At 38.0% G+C, this 26,357-nt stretch overlaps 1 protein-coding gene across 1 annotated transcript; it reads right to left on the reverse strand.

Moving 5' to 3' along the window:
• Positions 1-287: 287 nt before the first annotated feature.
• On the reverse strand, positions 288-16,477 carry LOC147166991 (V-set and transmembrane domain-containing protein 2-like protein). The gene is made up of 4 exons (XM_086087808.1): positions 16,207-16,477; positions 4,584-4,750; positions 2,222-2,266; positions 288-1,155 (listed from the first exon to the last, which is right to left on the reverse strand). The coding sequence occupies exons 1-4, from the start codon at positions 16,310-16,312 to the stop codon at positions 892-894; spliced, it is 582 nt and encodes a 193-aa protein (XP_085943934.1). The 5' UTR covers positions 16,313-16,477; the 3' UTR covers positions 288-891.
• Positions 16,478-26,357: the final 9,880 nt, after the last annotated feature.

Consider the following 26,357-nt stretch of genomic DNA (forward strand, 5'->3'; position numbering starts at 1 on the left):
AATAGTCAACACAATACAGGAATTGAATGTGTATTGACAAACATATCTATGATAGCTATATGCTGTATATTTTTTTATGTGGCAGCAGTGCCCTCTACTGCCCACAACTAATTGGTAAACATGTTGAAAACTATAGCACAGTATAACTGGTATAAATCTAACAAGACAGTGAAGCTTTTGTAGTGTTAAACTAAGCAAAAGTAAAACGAGATTGAATTGGTCACCCAAGAAACACACTAAAATGATTCAGTGTGGAATGTGTGTAGAAAGACACGTAACAATAGGCATAAAGGTTGACACAAACTGTTTTACTGTATTATGGTGGCCAAAATGATAAGAAAATGAAGAAAACAGCAATTACAAAGCAGACAATATCTTGTTGATGAACGGGACACATTAAAACTATTTCGAAAACAAAATTCCTAAACAAAAGTGCTAATCTTGCAGCCATTGATAATGAGCCATTTTATTATTTTGTGTTTTTTTTTTTTTCATATTAGTCCATCCAGCTATCCATTTTGAGAAAATTTATAGATTTGTATTTTTATTTGGGGAGTAATTGTACATTTTTGCAAATGGACATAACACATTTTTAAAAATCTTCGGCTTGGCTGTTTCAGTGCGAGTGATCACCTGTTAAAAAAAAATGTCTGGAAAGGTTCTACTCATAAAAACTACATCTGTAATTTCACATTATTATTATTTAAAACCAAGCAAATGTATGGAACACGGCGTCAATTAAAATGTGTCTGACACTGTAATCTAGTATGCAGCAAATAGTGGCGTACAAAGAGGCCAGTTGTGAACACTACCTGACCTCGCAATAATGATCTTCTCCCGCTCACTCATGAACATGCAGTAACAGATTTCTTTCTCGACAGAGCAGTGCAGTCAGTAGTGTTGTGACCTCATCTCCTTTTCATCTTCCTCTCTCCTCTGCTGGCTGCCCTGATGCTCCGACCGATGCCGTGATCCGTGGACATGGACGTCGGAGCCTTTAGTAGGCTCCACATGGAGGAAGGCCCGAACGTGATGGCGCTGCGTCACCGATCCGCTGAAGTCAATCACGCGGCACTCGTAGATGCCCTCGTCTGATGCCTTGACGCTGGATAGGCGCAACTTGTGTGAAATGTTGCTGCCGGCCACTTTCACCACCTAAGGGCACACAAACGTTTGGATTTATTTGTGAAAGAATGACGTTTTAATTCATGGACTTGTTTTTGCCATTGTTGCTGGTGATTTGTCGACTGAGTGGAAGCAAACAGGGCAACATGGAGAGTCTGATTCGGTCTCGGAATGGGTGGTGAGTAGCGAATTGTCCCTTGAAAACGAACGTCAAATATGAATTCTTCCATTTGAGTCAGAACAGGTCATAGCATATTTTCGTTGGTCCTTATATCTCTGTAGCCTACGTGCGACGTATCTACATGGGGAGTGCACATGCGTGAAAGCTATGCACGCTGTTCATTTGGGTTTAGTAGCTATGAGAATATTTGGCCAACTAATGGCTCGCTGTTGGCCGGCTAACACCGCTAACAACAAACAAAAAGGGAGTTTGCTAACCTGCGAAATGAACTAGCTTAGCGCTGGCTAGGATGAGGCTAGTAGCAACGTAGATCGATTTAAAATGGGACCCAAGAGAAAAAAACATCCTTTGCTCTGCCATTAATGTCCTGGAGGTTAAAGTGAGTTAAATAAAAATAAAAAGGTCAACCTTTTTATGTGTTTATGCGTCAGTGTAGCTCCCATATTGCTACTATATAACAATTAAGGATGATGCATTATGAAATTGCTAAATATGAACTACTGGTAATTTTCATGAGTTGGCACGTCTCCTTTTTTTTTTTTTTTTACTTTGGAATATTAATTAGTTAAAAATTAGAAAAACTTTTATAAGAAAATACTTTACAATAATAGGTAGCAAATGTTGCTTTCTTGTGAGTGTTTGTTCAGTGTTGCAATGTTTGCTTAATGTTCTGCATACGTTCACCAAATGTTTTAATGTTTTTTCTGGTTGCGATGAAATTTCCTTGAACGAACCCTGACGAGAAATCAACATTCGCTACCTTCGCAAAAACACGCAAACGTTCGCCACCTCAGTGGGATACGGGCTTAACGCACCCTTTGTTGGAAACAAGTCACATCAGGATTTATTGTTCCAAACAATTTGTGGCGGTGAATTGAAAGGCGGCGCTTGGTGGAAACATGGTTTTGTACTTACACTAATTTTAGTGGCATCTTTCAACGTCTCCTCCAGAGGAACAACCTGCACAGAAAACTTTGATAGTCAGTTCTGCCATTCATGTGTCACAAGTAGATAAACAATAAAGACACATTGGTAAGAAATAGTTAAAGGGGAAGTCAAGTTGAAAACAAAACAAAATTGAAGATGTTCTATGCAGCCCCACTAATCTAAACACGGTATTCTGATTAATATTGCGTTTGTGGAATCTGAATCAAGCACCAAAAAAATAAAATAAAATCCATCCGTTTTTATCCATCTCATGGGGTGGCCATTTTGCCTTGTGGTCGACTGAAAATGACATCACAGTTGCCCAGGTCACACATTTTCACAAGGGCTAGGCTGAGCTGTCCCCCGTGTGGGTGGGCGGCCAAGACTGTATAAAATTATTTCTATTATACCATTTTGAATAGATTAGATCTTCTTCGGCATTCAGCAGAAAAGACTCCACAGCTGTGTACTCGATCTTTCTGGCATCCAGTGAATAGTAACTGAGAATATGCAGTCTCCTGGTTGTTATATAGTATAGTGAGCATTAAAGAACCGGTGAAAGTTTCCATCTGAACTTTACACAACAGAACTTTTTTTTACTTCTTTTTTCAAACAAGGGACACATAATTTTACACACTGTATTATTATTATTTTTTATCATAAAAAAATCATGAGTTGTTTGTGAGCTGAAAGAGCCACTTCTCTAAAAAAAAAATAAAAGAACCATAAATCCCATCAGTATTCCTCAGATTGTTATTCCCCCTAAATTGCTATCTTTTTTTTGTTTGTTTTTTACGCTAGCTGATCTGTATGTATGAGTTTCCATAGTCTCTTATGCATTCCTATATTGCACAAGGTCTTCCCCAACAGCCACGGTTCTCTGAGCTCTGGAAAATGTGTGCAATTGCGCAGATGCATTTCTGTTGGGCATTGGTATGAATTATGCATGGCGTAGACATTTTCAAAACCTATTTATTTTTCAGTGCCAATTACAGTGTCTCAAGGCACCGCAGGAGAGTGTAAGTTGCCCCATCCTGGGAGGGAGTCAACCTGTTCCTCCAGTACTGGCAACAGCCAATTAGTAATGATCCACTCATTTCTGTGCCGGGGGGGGATTTATGGTAGATAATACAGGATTGTCTCATAGTAAGCTTTAGGCTTAGTCCAAGACCCTTGGCTCAATCAAAGACTGTACATAAGATAAAAAATAATATATACCGTAGTCCACATGCAAATTCTGTTCTTAAAATAAAAATCTTCTTCACTCTCTCTGTTTGGGTGACTTGGTGTCAGTGTATAACATGCATAGTGACTATTATATGTCATCATAAAGTTATACATTCATTAAGGATCTATTCTCTCCAAAACTGCAGCTGACTAAGCAAACCTAATTATGGTTGGTGAAATGAACCCGTGAGGTCCTCTTCCGACTATTGATATCATTTTATGGCCCTCTGTTCTTTTATCTCATTTTTACGGCCTCACAAAATCTAACAAGTTTGGTACCTTCGTTAGTGTTAAAATTGGGAACATCCATCACCGATTGGCCCTCACAGAAAATTGAACACACATTACATGGCCCGGCTGCTGCTGGAACTCTAAATAATGGATGATCTATAAATCTTGCTCTCCGCTCAGGTCATCCTTGAAAGCATCCATAAACAAATGCATTATTACAGTGGAAACTTTCAGGAAAAAAATATGCCCAAAAAGTTAGGAACTAATAAGATGACCACTGACTTAGAAATAGATGTGCGGTGTGGCAACGGCAATCTGTTTAGGATGCTCAGTACAATACTGCTAACTATAAAAGAGACTTTGAATATGAATATGCACTCAAAAGTGAGCTAACTTTTGCGTACTTGGTGTCTGATTGTTATGGCAACACAATGTGCTTTCAGAAGGGTTTATTTTGAGTCACATCAACTTAATATGCTTTTATATCGTTTTAATACGATGTGAACTTTTATTAATTGCGGAACGCTGATGTGAGATTGCTGTGTCATGTTTTTAGTCTTTAGCTCCTAGAATAAAGACTTACGCAAGATCAGTTTTCACGTGATTGTTACTCCATTTCATAATTTCCATTGTAGTTTCTTTAGACAAATTGCCATCCTTCAGATGGCTGACACAACAGTAAGAAAGCAATACTACAAAATAATCACATTTCACAAATCATTTACACCTGAATGACACTTAAGAACGTTCAAATGTAACTTAGGCTACATCGTGGTGGTGACAGTTTGACTTGGAATATAATGCTTCTTAGTTATAATTGATCACTGTGGGGGGGAAAATATCTTCAACTAAAAGTGAACCACATCACTTTAGTAAGTGCCTTACTGCTTACATCATTTGCGATCTGTGCAGGCTTCTCGGGCCCGTGTCGGTGCTCCTTGGTGTACCACCACTGGATCTCCAGGGAAGAAGGAGAACCCGCCCCGCGGAAGGAACACGCCATCTCTACATCCTCGCCACTCTGTGTCGTGATGTCGTGGGGCACCTCTGTGAAGAGAGCTGCGAGAGCGATCCAAAGATTGACAATCAGAAAAAGTGATGAGGTGTCGGAAACAGCATTTGTAAATGCAAATTTTGCGCTGTGGTCCAGAGAGACCACTGCTGCAGAAGGATGGCCCTTCTCAAAAGGTTTATTGCGTATATAGTTTATTACTCATATGCATTTTAATCACTTGAGTGAATAATCCGTTTTCATTCTGCAGTATATTTTTGTAGTGCTGTATCTTTTTTTGCTCAAGGGCACCTCAACAGTAGTCAGGATGAAGCGACGAGTTACGAATTCTCTTTGTCCATAGCAGGGCTCAAATTGTGACCTCTAGTTCCAAATCCCAAGTCTTTCCGTATAAGCTAATGCCACCCCAAGAACATTTTCACCTTCATAAGCTTTGTGAAGGGCATCTTTATCAACTTTATCAATCTGCTGCAGCATGAGCTCTTGCAAGAATGACGGCATTATCAACAGCTTTAAACACGGCATTTTCCCTCTCAATATGAAAGTTCTCGCTTTCATGATATACACTACCACTCCTGAGCGCAAAGACCTCAGAGTCTCTGTGACGAACTTATCCCGGGATGCACAGAAATTCCAAACGCAAGTCCGACAATAGAAAAGCCTTGACAAGAGATTTGGTATCGCTAGAACTTCCCGACCCTGTAGAGTCACGTCCTTGATTCAGTGCAACTCGCGGCCTGCCAGTGGTCTCATTTGTCAGGAGCGGAGAGGCGGTAGAGGTGAACTGACGTGAGTGTGGTGTGAAGAGTTAAGATAGCCGGGAGCAAAGTTAGGTCCCACACAAACACGGTCGAACAACGATAAAAAGAACCTTAAGGGAATACCAGTTACATTAAAAAAATATATATATATACAAAATGATAAGTAAATAAATAGACTATGAACTAACGATCAACAGGGACAAAAACGATGATCCAGCATGTAAACAAAAGCACGTTGTACAGTGCACAGTATAAAAAACATGTTGTCAATTTTCAGTCATGTTGTGGCAGGGTCCCTTACAACCAGCAAATTAATATTTGGGCTACAATTGATTCATTGCTCATTAATAGTAATCAGTTTGAATTTGTGGAATCAATCGGGGATTGATTGAATCTTTAAGCATCTTGAGTGCACTACTTAGCAGCAACCAGCGGAGGTGCTGCTTATTCAGTCTTAATTTGCTAGTTGACACTGACAATGGCCATGGGAAGTACACAAAAATACCCCAAAAATAAAAATACCTGCACCTCACATGCATACATTTTAGTATTTTATCTATGGAGCATTACAATAAATATAAATAATATTTGGTCGATACTTGGTGGGTTTCGTCTATCGCAGGGGTCATGTGGAAATAAATAAATAAGGGATTACTGTATATGCTGAAATAATTATGATCGCATCAATTTACTGGCAAATTGACTGAGTGTGCAATATTGGCCTGATTAGTCGAACCCAAAGCTATCACACAGTATTATGAATGCAATAGGTGGATACACAGGTTTTTATTAAGACCTTCTGTTATCTAGTGGAAATGCATTTCATTATTCTGCCTGATACTATACAGCACTTGCATAAAAATTTTTTTTTTTAAACATGCATCATTTGCTGTAAATATTTTTTGGGACCAATTAGAAGAAATTGGATTATATGATTTAATCTTTCATGGAAGTCTAATTGCAACAGAGTGGTTAGGAACCACTATCTTAAGTAGTAGTTGTGTTTACATGCATTAAAATGTTATCCTCAATAAGCGAATACGACCGTGACGGTGCCAGTCACTACCGTGAAATGGGGAAGAACGTGCTTGTCAGGGTGATGGTTGCCATGGTGATGCTTGAAACATTTTGAACCATCAGCGTCTTGATGAAGATGGCAATTTAAAATAAAATATTACACTACTGGAAAAAGAAACAACAAATAACATACAACAATAAGCAAGTTGCTTTCTTTTCTTTTGACGTCTGGTTCAGCTGTTTAAAGTCTAACTCGTAACATAATTGCATTTTGCAAGCATTTAACTGTAGCCTTGAACTGAAACTACTTTCTTTTTTTAAAGTACTCACATTTGTAAACACACACAACACACTCACTTGTACTTCTATAATTGTGAGGACACCCATAGACATAATGCATTTCCTAGCCCCTTCACCTAACCCCAACCATCAAAAATGATTGACACAGACAGAAGAATGCAATACAATACAGAACAAGTGAGAAAACAAGATCGAAAATAAATTGTACTGATTTGTACTGCAATGGTAAATGTGTTGAAATGATCATAACTGATATGATCCAATATATAATAGATAGACAGACAGAGACAGATAGACAAAGTTCAGACAACAAAATTAGAGATTGTAATGTAACAAAATAGGAAAAAAGCCAAGGGGGTGAATACTTATGCAAAACACTGTCGCCTAAATCTTGACAATTTTCAGATTCCCTACCTTTTTCTCCAGTCTGTTCTTCTTTCTTGTTGAAAGCGCATTACCTTTCTATTCCAAGTTTATTGTCTTATCTCCCCATTTGATCTTTGTTCAAACCAGTATTTTCATTCTGATAGAATGCCCTCTTCTTCCCCCCTTTGAATTCAGCTCCACTCCTCTCTGCCAGCCTGTCTGAGTGGCCGACCTGCACGTGTGTTGGATCTCTGATGTCTGGCATTCAGAGACGTAACAAGCCTACGTTAGCCGTGGCTGCTACTTTGCCAACATGACTTGCTCGTGATTAGTGCTACTAACCCCTAAATGTTATCATTTTTAAGATTTTGGAATGTGCAATCAATTAGAAACAAAAAATTTAAAGTGATTGACCGTTAAACAGCGCTAAATGCGGATGAGAATGCAAACTTGATTTAAAAGTAAATATAGGAAGGAATTTAACAGTTAAATTCCCTTTTAAGGGTTGATCGTATGAATCGCTATGACAACTGTGTGATTGACATACACATGGCAAAAATGGAACCCCGGGACGGGACCTTTGTATCATCGGGACAAAACAATGGGTTTGGCCAAATCCACCAGAACTCAAGACCCAAGGTTCAAAATTGAGAATGTCCCGGTCAATCCGAGACGGATGGTCACTCTGTTCTGAAATCTCTAAGCTGCCTGAGGTCATTGTGTTTTGTTTGCTAGCCATAAGCCCAGTTGTTGGCTAGCAATGAAAGGGATGGACTTTTATTCAGTGGATGCATTTCCTGACATAGCCTCAGGCTGCTGACTCGTGGAAGCCTGCTACTGTCAGATCATCCCTAATTTTTTTTTTTTACAAAAACAGACTTTTATTTTTTGTAAATTGGAAGTTATTTCTAGATGCCTGGCAAGTCTTGTTTTCTCTTCTCCTTTAATTAGGAAGCTCATATTGCTGGTTTAAATGTTCATTTTGCTAGATTTCTATACGGGCCAATGTCTTTTAAAGCAGACAAACTGTTCTGATGTCCCTGAGCTGTTTCCTCCCTCGTGGCAGGTACATTTGGTGTACACTTTCCGTCCCACACAGAATCGATCAATCTGTCTACAGACAACAGCGCCGCGATTGCAGTCCGATTAGGTCTTTATCGGGTCGGTGCTTGCTGCAATCTAATCATCAAATTCCCCCCCTGTCTGTCTTCCCTCACCTACCACCATCATGAAAAACTTGCACTGAGTTTCCAGAAGTGGAGCGGATCCCTGCCTCTATTGAGGGAAAATATATCAGAGTAGGATGAACACTGCTGCTGCACTCTGACTTTTGTTTCTTACAATCTCAGAGCTTACGCGTTGACATTTATGACAAATGTCATACCATCTACTGTTTCTGGACTTTGAAAGCATCAGTAAAACCGCTGGACGGCCACCCTAAAGCAAGAAGAAGTCAATGGAAGACCATACAGCAATTTAAATTAAACACTGTATCGCATGTAAATCCTAATAATGGACTCTCAGCCGCTATAAAGCTGCCACGAGTCTTGCTGAGCTGACCTTTTTAAGCATATATTTTACTTGCCAGAAGCCTCTTCTAGCAGAGGCGAGGAATGATTGTTTCATGATGCACGGTCACAACATGCATTTTTAAAGTGATCCTCTGTGGTATTTTTCACTTCACCGTATATTGAACTCGGAGAGAGTGAAGAGACCACAAGGGCCTGAGAAGAGGCTGCTTGCTCGCCACCAAAGACTCATTAAAAATGAAAAAGGGAGAGGAAAGCGCTAGAAGATATAAAGTTGAACACACACATGACTAATGCCCAAGAGCGATAACTCTCAATCAAATATTTTCTCCTCGGGTCAGAGGCAAAATGAGTTGGATAAATCAGACTCAGTGGCAGCGTGGAGGTAAGTCCACTGATTATTCTTCTTGGCCCTTTGAGCTTTTTCAAGAGGACTTAATTAAAGAGGACGCATCGGCACCGACGAGAAGTAAGTGTGTGTGATTTGTGTGATTGTTTGTGTGGAAGCTTGCATTCTTTTTCATACTTTTTTCAAAGACAGATAAAAAAAAATACACAGTAAAACTAATATACACTTGTCACACTGAAATCGTTCCGTTTTGGGGTGTAGGGTGTGGTTCTGTCTCATGCAAATGATGACTAGGCTTTTGTTACCATGACAACCAAGGCCAGCGCAAGGGTGAATAAGCGAGGGTGTTGCTAATTTAGAGACATTTCTGGCTCTTTTTTCAAAACAGCGACAAGCTTTAAACTTCTTCTTTTTTTTTATTCTTGCGGGTGAGTCTGCCACCACTGGCTAATTTGGCAATAGTTGCTTATATTGTATTTACTTTTTTATTTTGTGTTTAAAAATAATGTAACGTAATAGTTATTATTATAGCTGACTGTCATTACTGTACAGTGTACACTTTTAATCTCACAAACGTGCGGCCGTGTTCCATGTTATGCATTTGCAATGTTCTTGATTGATGAAAATGCTTTAGATTGGGTTAGAAGTTACCAGAATTATAAATGTTGATTCATGTTGATTTGTTTCCCATATAATTTTCCAAATGTAAAAAAAAATAAAAAATGAAAATGTATTTTTTCACTTTATTGTTTTTTTCATATTTTGTAGTTAAATCCAACCATTCAACAAATAAAAAAAATAAAACAACACTTGGGCAAAGTTGTGTTATGCATAATTTTTGCCTTAAATGTATGTATTTTGATACATTTAAGAATCTGAATTGTTTATTGTTCATTGAAAATGCTGTTGAGCATGGTTGTAACATTATAAAAAATTGGAATTAAAAAAAAACACTCTATTATAAACATTCTTATGTAATGTTCATTAGAAAATTACAGTTACAGTACTTGCACCACGACCAAAGCAGCATTGAAAAATCTGTTTGTGCGCTGAGTTGCGTTGTAGATGTGATTGGTCTGCATTCCTTCTAAGCCGTAATGATCAGACACTGCCGTGTTGTAATAAGGGTAGGTTCCGATAACAGCACTGCAGATCACTTTCAATGATGCTGGTTAAATTAAAAGCGTTCAATTTAGTCTCCACATTAAAAATTAATCTGTTCTTAGGCATCTGCCTATTGTGGACCTCTGCCTTAGAAAGTCATCTGAAAACAGCCACTGCTTGCTGGAATAATTGTACAAATGCATCTTGAAGTTAAATGGCAACATTTGTCATGTGCGAAGGTGCCACCTCGCAGAGCCAGCTGGTAAAATAAGGATCATTAACTTAATGCTCCATTTCTGTCATGCCTGTGGGGCATAGAGGAGAAGAATTGAAAAGAAAAGAAAAAACGGACTGTGAGGAGACCAGGACATGAGCTAACACTGTAACTTTCACCAAGGTGAGCGTAAATAACCCGTGGACAGAATCCCTCTGGGAGGCGTTATTTCCTTAATTTGATGAATGGCTTTAATAATCAGGTAAGGTTAAAGAGAAAGTTGAATGAAGATTGTGTAATAAAGTGACTACAGACATTTATCCCTATCGGTTAAAAGCTTTATTGTTTGTACACGTACAAATAAGGGTCAGTTGGTAAATGAAGACTCTAAAGCCCTATGAACATGTTCACCCAAAGCTAATAACAAAATAAAATGATGAAATGGTATGAAGATGTTGCTACTTCACTTACTGTCACCTACCACTGATTCTCTTATGAAAACATTTGATCACTCTGGCTTATGGTGCCAGGAGTTTCCTGCACTAAGATTGCTCAGCGCCCCTAATGGCACGAGGGGAAACACAACATTACATAGTGATAAACAAAAATAAGTCATGTGGGAATTTGCCAGAAAGTCAATAATGTTGCATTAGGTTCAGATTCAGCAGCAGGGTAAACAGACAGTGAGCTCCTTGGGGAAATAACTGGATGCTGTGAGCCCTTCAGCCTCGATTCAAGGTGGAAGGTAAAAATCATGAACTAAGAGAGGAGCAGCTGTCTGCCTGTTGCTGCAGATCATTCAGACCTGCGGGATGAATTCGTCATAGCCCTGGGGACGTAACACACGGGGGCTATTTCCACTTCCTCGCAGTGTGTGAGAACATGTATTAACGTGCCTTGTTGACAACTCCTACCCGGGCTGAACTCCCAAGAGATGAATAGTAACGCCACGCTTCGTCGGAGATTGTGCATGGCCAGCAAGAGATGCTCACTATGGTTTGGAGTACAATTGAGTGCAGCACTGATCAAGACGCTGCAGCTGAAATGATGAGTCCGAAATGAGGTGGTTTGAGGGTATTAGCTGAAGGCATTAGTCGCATAGATTCGCAACACAAACTAAATTGTGTCTTTTGTCAGATATTGTTTAATAACAAAACAAAAAACAAACAAAATAAAAACAGACTAGCAGGTTTCAAAAGTGTTTGTAAGAACCATTGCTTGTTATACTAACCCTTTTTGAGGGCTCATTCATATTGAGTACTGAATGTTAATGTTGCTGTTATCAGTATATTGTTGTATGTTACATTAGAGCTAAATATTGTTTATGTAAACATTAATGGAGTTGACGGCAGGGAGAAATGATGTGGTCTTATTCATTTTGCCGTTCAAAGTTGGATTTTCTTTGCTTCAACGTGGTTCCACCAGATGTGAGTGAAAAGTGTCATCAATCAATGAGCACTTAGGCCCTGTTCACACGATAGCAAAACTGGCTTAATTCCTCAGTAGAATCTTATACACACAGAAACGTTTGAAGACATGCGTGTGTCCAAAAGAAGACACTGAGGACGTTTAACGTCTTTAACGTATATGCCAAGTCTGGAGTGGCGCAAGGAGTTAACGGAAAGCGTAGAAGAAGAATGAGCGAAGAAGACAAACCACTGATCTGAAGAGCCGATAGGCCAAGTCTTTTGAAGCCGCGAGGCCACCATATTACTCCTCCCAAGAAATGTTTCTCGGCATACGATCCTATACATTTACAGCATCAAAATATATACATATTTTATATATATATATATATATATATATAAGGGGTGTGAATTGCCTAGTACCTGGCGATTCGATTCATATCACGATTCATAGGTCACGATTCGATTCCATGCTGATTAATCCCGATACAAATCTATAAATTGATTATTGATTAATGTATTTATTTATCTGGAAATTCAGGCTTATAACTGAGCCACTGCATTTAACAAACAGGTTGCAGTCTGTTTCATGTTTGAACAGCACTGAAATAAAATATTAACGCTTAATGTTCCATTCATATAACATTCTTCCATGCTTAATGTGTAAATCCTAACCCTAAGTAAGACGTTTTGTTGAATATTCCCATAAAAAAATTATGTTTAAAAAATCGATTCGGCTGCATATTAATCGATTCGCGCTGTAATATTGCAATATATTGCCAAATCGATTTTTTCTAACACCCCTTATATATATATATATATATATATATATATATATATATATATATATATATATATATATATAGTTGCAAATAGGTTTTGCATTGATACAAGCGATACAATTTGTGTTTTTTTTCTCTGCAGTGGCCAGTGATTTGTTGTTGTTCTGTACAAATATAAATATGTATATATATACTAGCCTACGAGCTGTACATGTCTAATCTGTACGTATATCTATCGTTTATATAGTAGTCTGCTCGTGAGATGGGAGGAGTAAGATGGCCGCCACTCTGGAGCCCGGTTCCAAAAGTGATTGGTTTCAAGCTCCGAAACGGCGCCGCCGTGTGGACAAACTGCCCAAACGGTAAGAAACTTGCGGATACATTGAAACGGGTTTTCCTGTGGACGGGGCCTTAATCACGGTGTTAAACATGATAGTTATGTCAATCTTAGGTTAACATAGCATTTAGCATAGTTTCTGCATCTTCCCTTTGCGAGTATCACTTGTCATAAATGTAGCTTATTCTGTGCCACACAGTCGATGATTACTGACTTAGGAGCTTCTTCTTCACTCTTCTTCTACTTTCTTTTGACAGTTGTCTCAGTTTTGCTATTCAATGTGGTAAGATGTATGACAAAATGCACATTTTCACCTGCAAACTGTGCTTATTTTTTAGCCTTGGATTCCTACAGCCTTAGAGTGAGTGAGTGAATGAGTGTGTGCGGCCAAGACATGATCATTTTATCAGTGTCTGGGGGGAGTCAAGTATTTACACACTCTAATCTGTTGACCTGCAGCACTCCCTAGGTCCACCAGTCTAAATCTTAAGACTTTTTTTGTCTCAAGGGCGACTTTAGTTATCTGCTCATGTGGAAGTGAGCCAAACCAGGTTTGAGTGGGATTTTGTAATTGGTTACAGGGTTCCACGGTATGTCTTCAGCATCCATTTACAACAAGTTAATTACCAAATATGGTTCTTTACTTATAAAGGTCTATGTTACCAAATGTGGATTTTCTTTTTCCTGATAAAGAATTTACTTATACTTATCTGAAAATGTCACTTAAAACTGGCAAGTCCAGGTATTGTGTTTACAGATCTGCTGATGCATCTATTTGGTTTCATTTGATAAGAGCTGGTGTATCAACAATGTTGTGTCCAGTGAGTGTAATTCAGTTTACTGGTGTCAAATTATATATTTGAATATCATTTACAATAGGCATAATGGTATTTTTTTTCTTTATAAGAGCAAAGGAAAAGGAAATAGTGTAACAATGTCCATAAAATCTAAAATATCGGGACAATCATTTTAGGATTTTTCAGAGTAGCATGATGTGTACATATATTTTGTTAACGATCAGTTGTGGTTTTCAAACATTACGTGATGTTAACCTTTTTTTCTCTATGAACACATATGAACAGGAAACAGCTGAAATACGTCTATAAGATCCAAAATATTAGGGAGGGTTGATAGTTCTAAAATGTTATGGGATGAAGAGGGCATGAGTAGAAAGGTTTACCTGAATTTTGGTGACGATTGATCAAGGTTTTCGGACATTTAGTGACGTTGAGTTTTTTGTTTTTTTAACAGTAAGCGTTTCAGACTGTTCCTTATGGAGGCTCGGGCCGACTTGCATTCGCGGCCACTGCCGCTGTATTTTTCTTTCCCAAAGGAATAACATGGAATTTGACAGCAGTGAAACGGCATTTTAAACCAGGAAACACATTTTTAAAAATGTCATAGTGATCACATGACTGCTCAAAAGTGGTCAAATGGTGCTACCAGTTGTCGTGTCACTAGTGATACTTAATCGGCTTAAACTTTTTTCCAGGACATCAGATGCCATTGGTTTAAATTATTTTTATACACACTGCTTAATCGAATTATAGACATTGAATTTTCAGTTTAATCAGTGATGTTCTCGCGTTTTAATATAAGAAGAGCCAAGACTTCATTGTTTGTGGATTCACAAAGCACAGGTGAGCGCTCACCATTCACGGCATTCCTGTGCAATATGCTTCCAAGCCCCCTGCACAGTCATCATTAAATGGGACAGCAACGCAAAGTGTCATCCTAATTAAGATGACACCAAGCTGAGGCCTGACAGAGGATTGTAGGCACTAATGATAAATGGATAAATGCTGCCAAAGACGACCAACTCTGCACTTTCCTCCACTCCCAAAGCAAATACAACAAACTGAGTCTGAGACCAAGACTGTCATTACATTGTGTTTGAGCAAACACCACCAAGTGCTTCTTTGTACACTCTCCTGCCAACTCATCCTGCTGATTAATCTTCACAAAGCACCAATAGGTTTTGTGTTGGGAGGCAATTTGATTTCCACTTGAGCGCAAGTGGAAACTGTGCTGCGGGAGCTGAGCAGTCCTCAGACGGATGCATTTATCTGAAACAAATGGGTCTGGCCTGGATCTAACAAGCGCTCCAGAGAGCAGCGCTTTCAGCCTCTGAATGAAAGCTTTGGTGATTTATCAAAAAAGAAGACTTTTGGAGGTAATTGTATTTTTTTTTTTTTTTTTTTCAAAAATCAAAAGAGTAGCTTGTGGTGATAACCTTTCATGGCCAGTTTGAAACCCCACATGAGTGAGAACACTACGATTACAGCCAATTATAATGAACTCCCAAAGGAAGAAATGTGCCAAATTGATTTTCTAACCTGCCCACCACGGTTAATCTATTTGGAGCCACTGCACTCAGCACTCATTAATAGTGACTGGGCTAACATTAGAAGGAAAGCGAAAGTGGTTATAGGCTCACTGTAATACAAGATACAGTTTGAGGCATTGGTTATGATTAAAATGTAAAATTAAAATTGTTCAAGCGGTTACTGAAAAGCCTAATATCCTCTTAAATGGGCATTTCTCCCACATATTTTATACGGGAGGTTCTATCCCCATAAAAACCATCTTGTTGATAAAAGCCTCAATCACAACACAAATATGCTCTAACAATTGTGTCAGTTCTTACATTCTTACCCATTTCAACATAAAAATAAAGAAACACATGACAACATTGTAAGTATATGTGAAGTGAACGATCTCTTAATCATTCAATTCATTCCATGACATCATCACCTTGTGTGTGTGTGGGTGATTAGGACGACATTGAAGAAGTGCTTCCATACGTTAAAGGTTGAAAGAAATCCAATGACATTTCATCATCATAGTTTAAAGTGTTCAATCTAGGTTGGTAAGTATGGTTTATGGTTATGTTCGATTTGTGAAGAATTGAAAATAAAATTATCATACAGTTTTGATTTAGCCAACCTTGTATGTCCGGGTCACAATCATCTTGATTTTTTTTCCATTGGATTTTAGCCAAAATAGCTGTACACAATTGCCCTGTAGCTATGGTTTTTTTTTACCACCAGGTTCAATGGTTACTTTTTAGGTTGTTTGTTTTTTAAAGTCTCGCATAGTAATACCAACAAATGTTAACCTTTTGTACAATTTCTCTGTAGAATTACATGGCTGACCAGTTGAAATGCATTTGTTGATATGGCCCAAAAAACAAAAGCTTCCCCACCACTGATAAATTCGGAACACTGGATCACTTCTATTGTTCATGGTTCAAACACTATTTAAATTTAGAATAATAGGACAGAAAATCAAAATCACCACAGCCGAATAATCTCACTCCCAATGAAAAGTGTACTTACCATTTCCAGATAAATGATTATCCAGCTCGCCGTGTTCTACAGAGAGCGCCACGTTAAGTTGAACGTAAAGTCCCACGTAGTGCAAAAGCTTCACTATGCCTCTCATTGTGTCCAAATATGTCGACAAGTGCGATGGAAATGTCACATCAGGTGGTGAGCATCGATGGGGGAGCTCCTCAGCGCAGCAGCCGTCATGGACATGAAACTGAGCAGCTGTTGTGGTTGGTGGTGGAGCGACACGCTACGGCACTACTATACCGCTCTGCCTGAACGTGATGAGGCAGGGGGCGGATGGAGACGCACAAAGGAGGACCGGTGAAGCGGCTATCAGTACCAGTCAATTACGCGGAGGGATCTCAAATCAACCCTTGCAAATGGTTGAGTCGTAAAAATGTCAAACCTGTGTACTGCAAATTTAAAGTTGCTTATTGAAAATTGCTAAAATGAAAGAAATAATAGAAAATAAAAACAATAATTTTTTAAAAAGTTGCTCAAATGCCAACACTTCATTTGAACATTAAAGGCATACTATAGCTAAAGGATTTTTTTTTTTTACTGGAGTGCATTCAATGTTACATTGCACTTTATCAAAAAACGAAAAGAACAAAACGACGTGAGCCCACTTCATAGCTTTTACAGAATTTTGTATTTAGCGAGCGACTAAAAAAAAAAAATACAGTAAAATAAAATAAAAACTAGAGACAAGAAAAAGGAACGGGAACCCTTTGTGGGTACTACTGTGCCCCCATTTGTGTTGGCTAGCAGTGCATGTAGGCTAAATGCTAAAAACATTAAATTGGGGTAATACCACAACTGAACAAGTCAATACTCCGTGGCATTATGGCGCGAAATGCTATATTTTTAGCATTTGGCCTACATTTTACCAATACATTCAAACAACTTTCTCAATAACAATGACTATGCAGTGCGTTTGAACGACTTTATCCAGACGTTCAAACGAGATAGTCCAGTCAAAACATTTTACCCCACATTGGCAGTGCCACACTTCCGTAAAAAAGAAGGTGATTCCAGTTTAGTTACATTCATCATGGATCAGTCATATGAACCAAGAGAATCTGAGGTAATATAATTTATCTCACTTATTAAGGTGAATAAAGTTATGTGTTAGAGAGCAAAGGACTACATTTGGCATGCCAGTTAACACTGGATATGAGCATGTGGCCATTAATCAGTTTGTTTTCTCAGACTGTGCGAGTAATTAGATGCAAGCACCTGCTGTATTCTTGTCATGTGACCAACAGAAAATGATTTGTTTGAGCTTCATGTGAGACACTCAAAGTCCCAAGATTAAGCCTTCCATATAGTACTGTAGCCTCATATTCAGATGCAAAATTAGAGCTAAAAAACACATTTCTTTAATCCTAGAGGTCTGTGGGGAATTTTTTTTTTGCGTGTGTCTGGTCCATTAAGCATTTTCTCTTTCTGCTCTGTTGCTGGTAGCAGGTGAGCTGAAGGAGAAAACGAATGCTTAAATACAAGCAAATGTGACCTTGTCGGTTGGACACAATATACACACATACTGTATAGAATACACCCCTAAGGTGTCTCAACACATTTGTCAATATTGAGTACCATACCTAAAATACTGCAGTGTGTCCAGTCCTGTTGAACAACATTAAAGTTAGAGAGTAAAATAAAGTGTCCCTCATTTACGCCACACAAAAATCACCAGGCTGGAAACTGTAAAAGGCATCAATTGTTTTCACCTGATGAAATGTCATTTACCCACACAAGAGCATTTATGAACATGGGACCTCAATGCTAGTCTTCAAGTGGAGCAAAGTGTTTTCACAGCCCACAGAATTCATCACTTTGTGGCGAGACAGATGGTTGGCCAGCCGCTCTCCTCTGTCACTGTCATCCCGCTGACCATTTAGGAAGAATTATATGATGGCAAAAAACGCGCCATCATTTCCTGGTTCACTGGATATGTTTTTGCGCTTCAGTAAATCTTCACTGTTCATTCCTGGCACAATTGTAACTGGCTGCTGCTGAGAGGCGAGGATGTCGAGGAGAGTGCCGGCAGCAGCAGCTGCGCCACATTGAGCATCTCTCTGCAGGCTGACTTCCTCCCGAGGCTAATGTCGCTTGACAGAAACATGCAATGAATAAAGATAGAGCAGCTTGTGTGCTGATGAATGTATTGCGTATCAAATTTGATGAAACGGTGCCGAATTCAAATGTCTCAAGTAGAACTTGAGTCATGTGCATCTCTTGCCGAGATGCTGTTGTAGGACAAAACAATCAGAGTGATTTCTAAATGAAAATTGAATGCACAATTTTACCTGACAATTTTCTTTTAGATGAAGGGACTCAGCCCCCAATAGCTTGTGAATGCGCATGCCATGCGGTGGTTGGCGAATGGGGAGCCCGTTGAGTAGTTTCTATTCTTGCTGTCAAGCAAAGCGTTAATATGCCAAGCTTATTAGCAGCAAGCTTTTTGCACAGGAGGAGATTTAATTATCTTCCTATGTTCACACTCTCTCCAGCCTTTGGCATTTCTGCACTGTGGGCACAGATTGCAGTTTACTGATTTTTAATCTTCTCCTAATTTTCATCAGTTCTGCACACTCAGGTGCTTTAAATTCACTTGTTTTCATGGCCTTCCAATTGACAGGTATTGTAAATGGCTAACCCTGAGATGTTTTTAAGAGCAAGTCAAGACTCACTTTTTTTTAAATTTACCTTATAACTAGTGTTAATTTCGTCAACAAATACTAAACAAAAAAATAATTTTGTCAACACACATTTTTCACTAGACGGAAAATAGATTAGATTTGACTAAAACCCTTATTAATAAACAATAACATGCAGGGACTAAATCCGTATGCATTTTCGTCTTCATTAGAAGACGAAATGAAAATTACTTAACTTAATAAAAACTGGACTGAAATCTATGGACATTTTAGTTCATGAACAAAAACGATATGAAAATTATATGATTTTGGAAAATTATGTCCGCAAATCTGTCATGTGACACAGTGACACACTCACTTTCAAATTTGCAGCTAGAGTGTACAACATGCACAAACACATGGGTCAGACAGGAGGTGGTTTCACGGGGAACGGTTAAAAACAAAAAAATTATAGTTATAATGTACTCCACCGGCTATAACGTTAATCCAACCGCTAACTAATGCTGGCTAATTTACTAGCTCATAGCGTGGAGCTATAGTAGCCACCTATTGATATACTTGTAACTATGTGTCGAATTGTTTTTCATCAAAAAGTTTAGGTTTTTTTTATGTGAAATAGTTTTAGATCTGAAATGTTTGGCATTATCTGCTGACAAAAAAATATATACAGGGGTAAAAGGATTGTCCTGACTAAAACGTTGACAGTTTTTGTTGACTAATACTAGACAAATAAAATTATGTTTACTAAAATAAAGACTAAAATGCTGGATTTAGTCGACTAAAAATGGACGAAATAAAAATGGGATGCGGTTGACTATGTTAAAAACTAACAAGTGTGATTGAAACTGGACTGAAACTGAGACCAAATTTTTAAATGGTTGATAAAATTAACACTACTTTTAACACGTTTATTTTATGTATTCATTTATTTTATCTGTCATTATTTTATCATTATCTTTAGCCTTTAAAAAATGATTACGCTTGTTTTTAATGTTTTAAATCTCTTTCCTCTCATTGTTATTGATGCGTTATTAAATAAAGTTTGAGTGAATGATTTGTCAGCCATACACCATTAACGAGGCCTTTGTTTTAATGTATTCAATCTATACCCTACTTATTTATCCATACTACATTTAAAATGGATTATTTCAACGATACAAAAGTGATTTCGTCCACTACTGTATAACAAAAAGACAAGTGTTTCTTGCATGCAAATCATAAGCATTATTTCCACAGGACTTTTTGCAGCAAAGTCTTCAAACAGATGGGCTTTTATTACAGTGGGAAGTCATGCAAGCTAACCCAATAAACTGACATGCTCCCCTCTGGCAAATATGAACAAGTGCTCTGCTGCAGTGTGCCCAGATGTTAAAATCGCAAAATCATGAGCGGGAATAGAGGTGATTAATTATGAAAAGCTATGGGGTAAAAAAAAAAATGTTTAATGCCTTTATATTAAGTGTTCAGCTCCATGGGTTAAATGCATCCACCATTGGTTCAACTGAACAGAACTCACTGTAAACTTTGAATTCCACTTGATCTTCTCGGATCCCGGCTAGCAGTGCTAATTAAACCCAAACAAATAAATAAACAAATAAATAAACAAATACATAAACAAATACATAAACAAATAAATAAACAAATAAATAAACAAATAAATAAACAAACAAATGAATAAATAAATAAACAAATAATATTTTTACAGCTAGACTTTGTAAGCTCCACCTAATCACACAGATTCATAGATGATGTGCAAAATGCTGGCAGTAGCAGGTTTGATTAATGAAGTTGTGCTAACACCAGATGTCAGTGGAAAGCAGTAAGCACCTCATGGTTCTGAGATTTGGGGTTCAAATCCTTCCTGTGTTGAGTTTGTATATTCTCCCCATGACTGTGTGGGGTTTTCTCTCTGAGTGGGTGCCTTGACTTCCATGCACATATGAAAAACATTTATACTTACACAGCTAATTCTGTAGTGTTAAATTGAGTTAAAAATGTGGTGTCGATTATTTTGAGTTACTGGGTGTTGATTTGGGTGTTATTTGAACACAAAAGCGCTATGGGTGGTGTTATTTCAGCGAGTCAAACTAATTGACTCCGGGCTCTTTTCTCCTGTAAGGCAGCTACGTTTTTTCCCTGGATTTTAAGGACAACTCTAGGTCTGGATTATTCGGTTTTATAAATTAAGGATGAAATAATGCAGTTCTTGAATTATTTTTTTCAACAAAGAGTTTCTGGATTTTCATGATTAGTGTAATTTATGTTCATTGTTTTTCTGTAAAACTAAAAACGAAGTGGATATTTTGCCGTTATAAATTTAGCAGTTTTTCATTTAAAACACCTCATTTATACATTAGCACTCATCAGTTTGAATATTAAATATCTTCTTGTTGTAATGTTGTCAATCAAATATAGGTTGAAAAGGATTTGCAAGTCATTGCATTTTATTTATTTATTTTACCAAGAAGCGGTTCAGATAATGGAAATGGGGAAAAAAATTGAACATTTAGAATAATAATAGTTGCATCCATCAGTCAAAGTTAACCCACTGATCATTATCGGACACATAGAGATAACTTAGAATATCGCCTTGCGGTCATTCTGCTGCTTCTCACATGCCGGCTAATAACGTTGCTTGTTGTCAAACTGGCAGAAAGTAAGGCAACATGGGGCATCTTGTTCACATCTGGCCACAGGCCCAGACAGGAGCATGACAGTTGGCATTTGTGTGGTTCCTTAATTGCTTCATTGTGGGATGTATCATTCTGCTCTCCAGGATGAATGCAACGCACAGCTGAGTGCTCGATGGAGAAGCTACTCTTATATCGAAACAGAAAATACTATATAGCTCAGAACAATACACATTTAGGAAGAAATCAATAGCATAATTTGATTAGAAATGTGAATTAGTAAATTTTTAACATTTGTCATCACAGCTAACTAATACATTTATTCTATTGTCAAGTTAAACTACTCTCCAAATATAAATGACGTTTTTTTGTTAGGACTGTTTTGGGATTGATTCATGGGATGGTTGTGTTATGATGTTGATGTTGCTTATGCAGTTACTATGTGATGATATATTAGCCACTCTATAAGTTTGTCTAGTCCTATGCAGTTACGATGTACCGAATGACGATAATATGAGAATGTGTTCAGTTGATATGCAGTTGCTATATGCCTATATTACTCACGCTTAGTTTGTCTCGTCACTGTTATTTTATCATATAGGCCTTCATTCTGTCATATAGAATTGTTACTGCCCTAGCATTAGTTACTGAATGTCGAAAGAATGATTTCTACATCCAGCAAGCTCGAGATTTTTACGTCAAGTTTCCTCCGTCTTGTGTTTTCTTCGAGGCCATCTGCATCCAGCTTTGCATATTTTTTTAATAGTTTTTTTTGTATTTTACCTATAAAGAATCTCATTTTCCAACATCCGTGACTTGCCTACGTTTGGTCATAACTCCGCAGTTTATGTGACATTCTTGTTTATAAAATAAAGAAAGAAGTACACACAGTCAGAAAATGTGGTCACAAATGTTTAGGGTTTTTTTCCGTGGTTTTTTTTTCTTCTTCTTCTTCAACACAACTTCCCAAATGTAATGGGCTTTTGATCTCTTGGGATGTGTTTTCACTTAATCTGTCACCGGGGCAGACAGAAAGACAAACGAGGGCAGTTTAAAACATAACCTCAATGGTGGAGGTAATGATGCCACAAGTCTCAGCACTATAACTCTTACATGCTAAAGTAAACACATTTTGACTTTAAAGATTTGCATTTCCTGTCATGGTGTGCTGAATTTATACCACTTCAATGTAAGAATCCTACAAACCCTGAATTATGGATATATTGTCATAGTGTTTGCATTTGCAATGGGATGTAGGTGGCCATAAAAATGCCAACGTGGTGACAATACTATTAGTACAGATGAGCTTTGAACGTAAGAACTGAGGTGATAATTTCCCGAGGCATGCGGCTCTGCTGACATTCTGATTAGCCTTCGCTTCCAGGTATTTAATGACCTGTCACCGCAGCTAATCCATTGCACAGACAAGATGAGTCTTTCCTCATTGGGCTGCAAGATCCACTCAACCTTAATGCTGTGGTGGTCTATGGTATCACAGTCAGTATATGAGGGAAGCACAGTGACAGACTGGTTTGCACAACTGCCTAATAGCATGAATGTTCAGAATTTGAATCTTCCTCTATCCTTTCTGTTTAGAATTGACAGTTTCTTCTACTGTCCCCAAATGCACTTGTTATGTTAACTGAAGCCTTTAAATTACCCTTATTATACCCACACATCTTCAAGTGCCACAATGAAGGGGAGACCGGGGCTAGTTGGATCACTTTTTATACTTGTATATATTTCTTGGAATTAATACATCTTATATAAACAAAATGTATACCAGTTGAAAGACCAAAATCTTAGATATATTTTTTGTATTCATGCCATTTTCATAATTAGTGTTAGTGCAGAGTTATAAGCCATCAAATAGAGGGAGTGAACATGTGACATGTTGCTCCACCAATGGGTAAGTTGTCACACTATATGGGGTAAGATGTCACACTGGATTTTGCAACTAATAAAACAAGGACACATTTATCCTTGTTCTCCTGTTTTTTGTTTTTACAGCCAGAGGTATTGTTTATCATTGATCTTGAAAATTTACCATAGTCATTGAGCAAACGTTAACATAAAATATTATGAAATAGATTAAAGAAACTGCTGGCATGTAGGTCATAGCTCTCAGCCTCAAATGCCTGTTTTTCCCTTAAGTTGGAAATATTAAGATTACATTGAATTAAAAATAAATAAATAAATAAAGCATTTTTGTTCATTATGAAACTTAAACCAGTTCAAACATGTGGGCATACTGTAGTTCTAACAACTGGAAAACCCATTTTTAAACAATGAAACAAAACCTGACAAACTAACTTCCTCACTCTACAGGCCCATCATCGGAAGAATAATTCTGCCATATGTAAACAGAACTGCCAGAGATGCATTTTTTATTGGCCCATTCTTTGCATATGTGAAAACAGACCCCAAAATGACTGAGACAAGTTGCCCCAAACTACCATGTTGGCTAATTCTTGCTCTAGTTTAAAGTTAGCTTAAAACAGAGCCAAGTCAAGATGCATGAATTTTTCCCCTAACGAGTCCACATAATTTGCTGCTAGAATTTGTCTATGTACGATGCCTGTTTCAAAATATATGAAGTTGAAATTTTTTACTTTGGGTTTTGCAAAACAGATAATTGGAACTCATCTCAGCTCACAATGTGCTATTCTCTTCTCAGACAGTACACAACCCCTGACCATTTGTACGAAGAAAACTAGTATTCCACTTTTTCCTTGAGCCCTTTGGTGGAGAAGAAAATAGCAATGTGACAACTTACCCGTGATACAATTAGCCTCCGGTCTCCCCTAAGCTTCATCCACTTAAAACCAGATAAAAAGAAACAAATTGAATACCTTTTGCTCATTTATGTGTCAATCATCAGTTGGAATGGGAAGCTCAGATCCTTGAAACTTTGCTTCCACATTCAAAAGATTGCTGTCGGATGAAAAATATGACAAACCAAAAAAACAATTGCTGGCCACATGAGAGGCCTGTGGTCAAAGTGAAAGGTGAGGATACATGAAAAATGGTGGTGCGGCTTAGTGAAGGTTAAAGAAAAGCTCAAATTGAGAGATGACGAGGAGAGTGGAACAAATCCCTTGACGGGGCTCATCAAGGGATAAGTTCCTGCTGAGGAAAGCTTTTGAGGTCTGGAAAAAGCCGCATGGCAACTCGTGCAAGCTGTGCCTGTGATGTGATGTCAATGTGGCCAACAATGCCAACACAACATCGACCTTCATTGCATTTACTTACATAAAAAAAGAGCATGAATGCACAGTCTCATCAAAGCTACGTTTTCAAGGTGATTTGTTGCTAAATTTGGTTCAGGATGTTGTTAGTCTGTGGTAAGAATATTTTGAAGACTTCCTAAATTCCACCAACACGCCTTTCTATGCAGTCACCTGCTGTTCTCCCAGAAGAGCTGAAATTGTATTCCATGTAGTCAGCAAACCATCCTCTAATCTGCACATGTGAGATTAAAAAAAAAAAAGCCATGCAAGCCTCTCCTGAGCTTTAAAGAGCAGAACAATTTCTTGTGCTTCTTGAAAAAAAAATATATATATACACCGTTATATATTATATACACCTTGAAGAGTTGACTTTCCCTATGAGTGCCATATATAATACAGTATGATACCATAGTGATTTTGATGTGCCCTTGGCAATAACAAGAACACTTAGGTTCTTACCTCCCCCATCCTGTCTCCGTCCATCGCCTGTCCAGTTTCATCAAGCAGCGTGTATGGCAGACAGCCCAGTGTTTAACAGTGTCACTGATGGGGGTCGTGACTGCCTGAAGATGAGACCAATGACTTTAGAACTGTAGCCACAGTAAAGAACGAACGTTCTGATCAGCTTGGAAAGATTTATTAGAGAGATGGTATGTATTTCAATGGTCCCAAAAGTGTATCCTCTTTTTTTTTTTTTATTATTAAAACTGATATTACCAATAATAAAACTGTGCACAGAATACTAGAGACATTTAAAAAAAAAACTGCCTATTATGTGGACATGATGACAATTTACTGCAAGAATCAGAGATTAGACTTCCAAAAACGTCCTGCTATATCTTAGTATTAGCTTAGCTTTAGCATGTTTCACAGTTGGTCAACTCACTTCAGCTAGAATAAACCAAAGAAAAACAATGTACACTGAAATTGGGGAATCAAAAGTGACACGTTTTAAACCTTGCATTTTCAAATACCATCCAGCTTGTTGAAGTGTCCTTGAGCAAGACGCTGAACCCCCATTTGCGCCCAGAGAGACCTGGCAGCGGCTGACCTCTGGTGTGAATGGGGGAATGTGACGCATTCTAAAACGCTTTAAGTAGAGAGAAAGCGCTATAAATTCAGTCCATTTACCATTTACTGTGCGACTGTAATAACTGTCAAATAAGTCTTGCGAGGAGCTGTCCTCTTCATGAACAATAGGGGTTGCTATAACACAATGTAATAAAACCTGATAACAGAGGGAATTAAGTTGTGGTGTGAAGAATGTATTTGCGTCAAATTGTTTGTACAACATATATATAACATTTCACTTGAGGTTGATTTTGTCAAACCAGTTTGTGACATACACACAGACATGCACACAATGCACAGAGGGAAAAGGTGCAATTATCTTGTGATAATTGCACTTTTTGTGAAGCTTTATTATCAGAGACTTTTTCAGCCCCTTCAACAACAAACAACAAATTGTGTGTTCTATCATTGGTTGTGCAACTTTTCGTCCAGTAGATGTCCTCGGTGCTTCTTCCTGAAATTTTACCTCTGAGACATTTCATAACTGGAGTACGTGTCTTATAATATTGGTTTTGCATTTGTTGTATGTTTGGGGGTAGGATTCTCTCAAACCAGGTTTGAAG

Source organism: Leptonotus elevatus, chromosome 10 (assembly GCF_054856555.1).
Source record: "Leptonotus elevatus isolate MCC_2025b chromosome 10, RoL_Lele_1.0, whole genome shotgun sequence".
In the NCBI taxonomy this organism is placed as follows: Eukaryota; Metazoa; Chordata; class Actinopteri; order Syngnathiformes; family Syngnathidae; genus Leptonotus; species Leptonotus elevatus.

Coding starts and splice junctions, on each gene's coding strand:
- LOC147166991 (XM_086087808.1), bottom strand. CDS start 16,312: ATGAGAGGCATAGTGAAGCTTTTGCACTACGTGGGACTTTACGTTCAA. Junction 4,751..16,206: donor TAATCATTTATCTGGAAATG/GTAAGTACACTT, acceptor TCGCTCTCGCAG/CTCTCTTCACAGAGGTGCCC. Junction 1,156..2,221: donor AAGATGCCACTAAAATTAGT/GTAAGTACAAAA, acceptor GTGTGCCCTTAG/GTGGTGAAAGTGGCCGGCAG.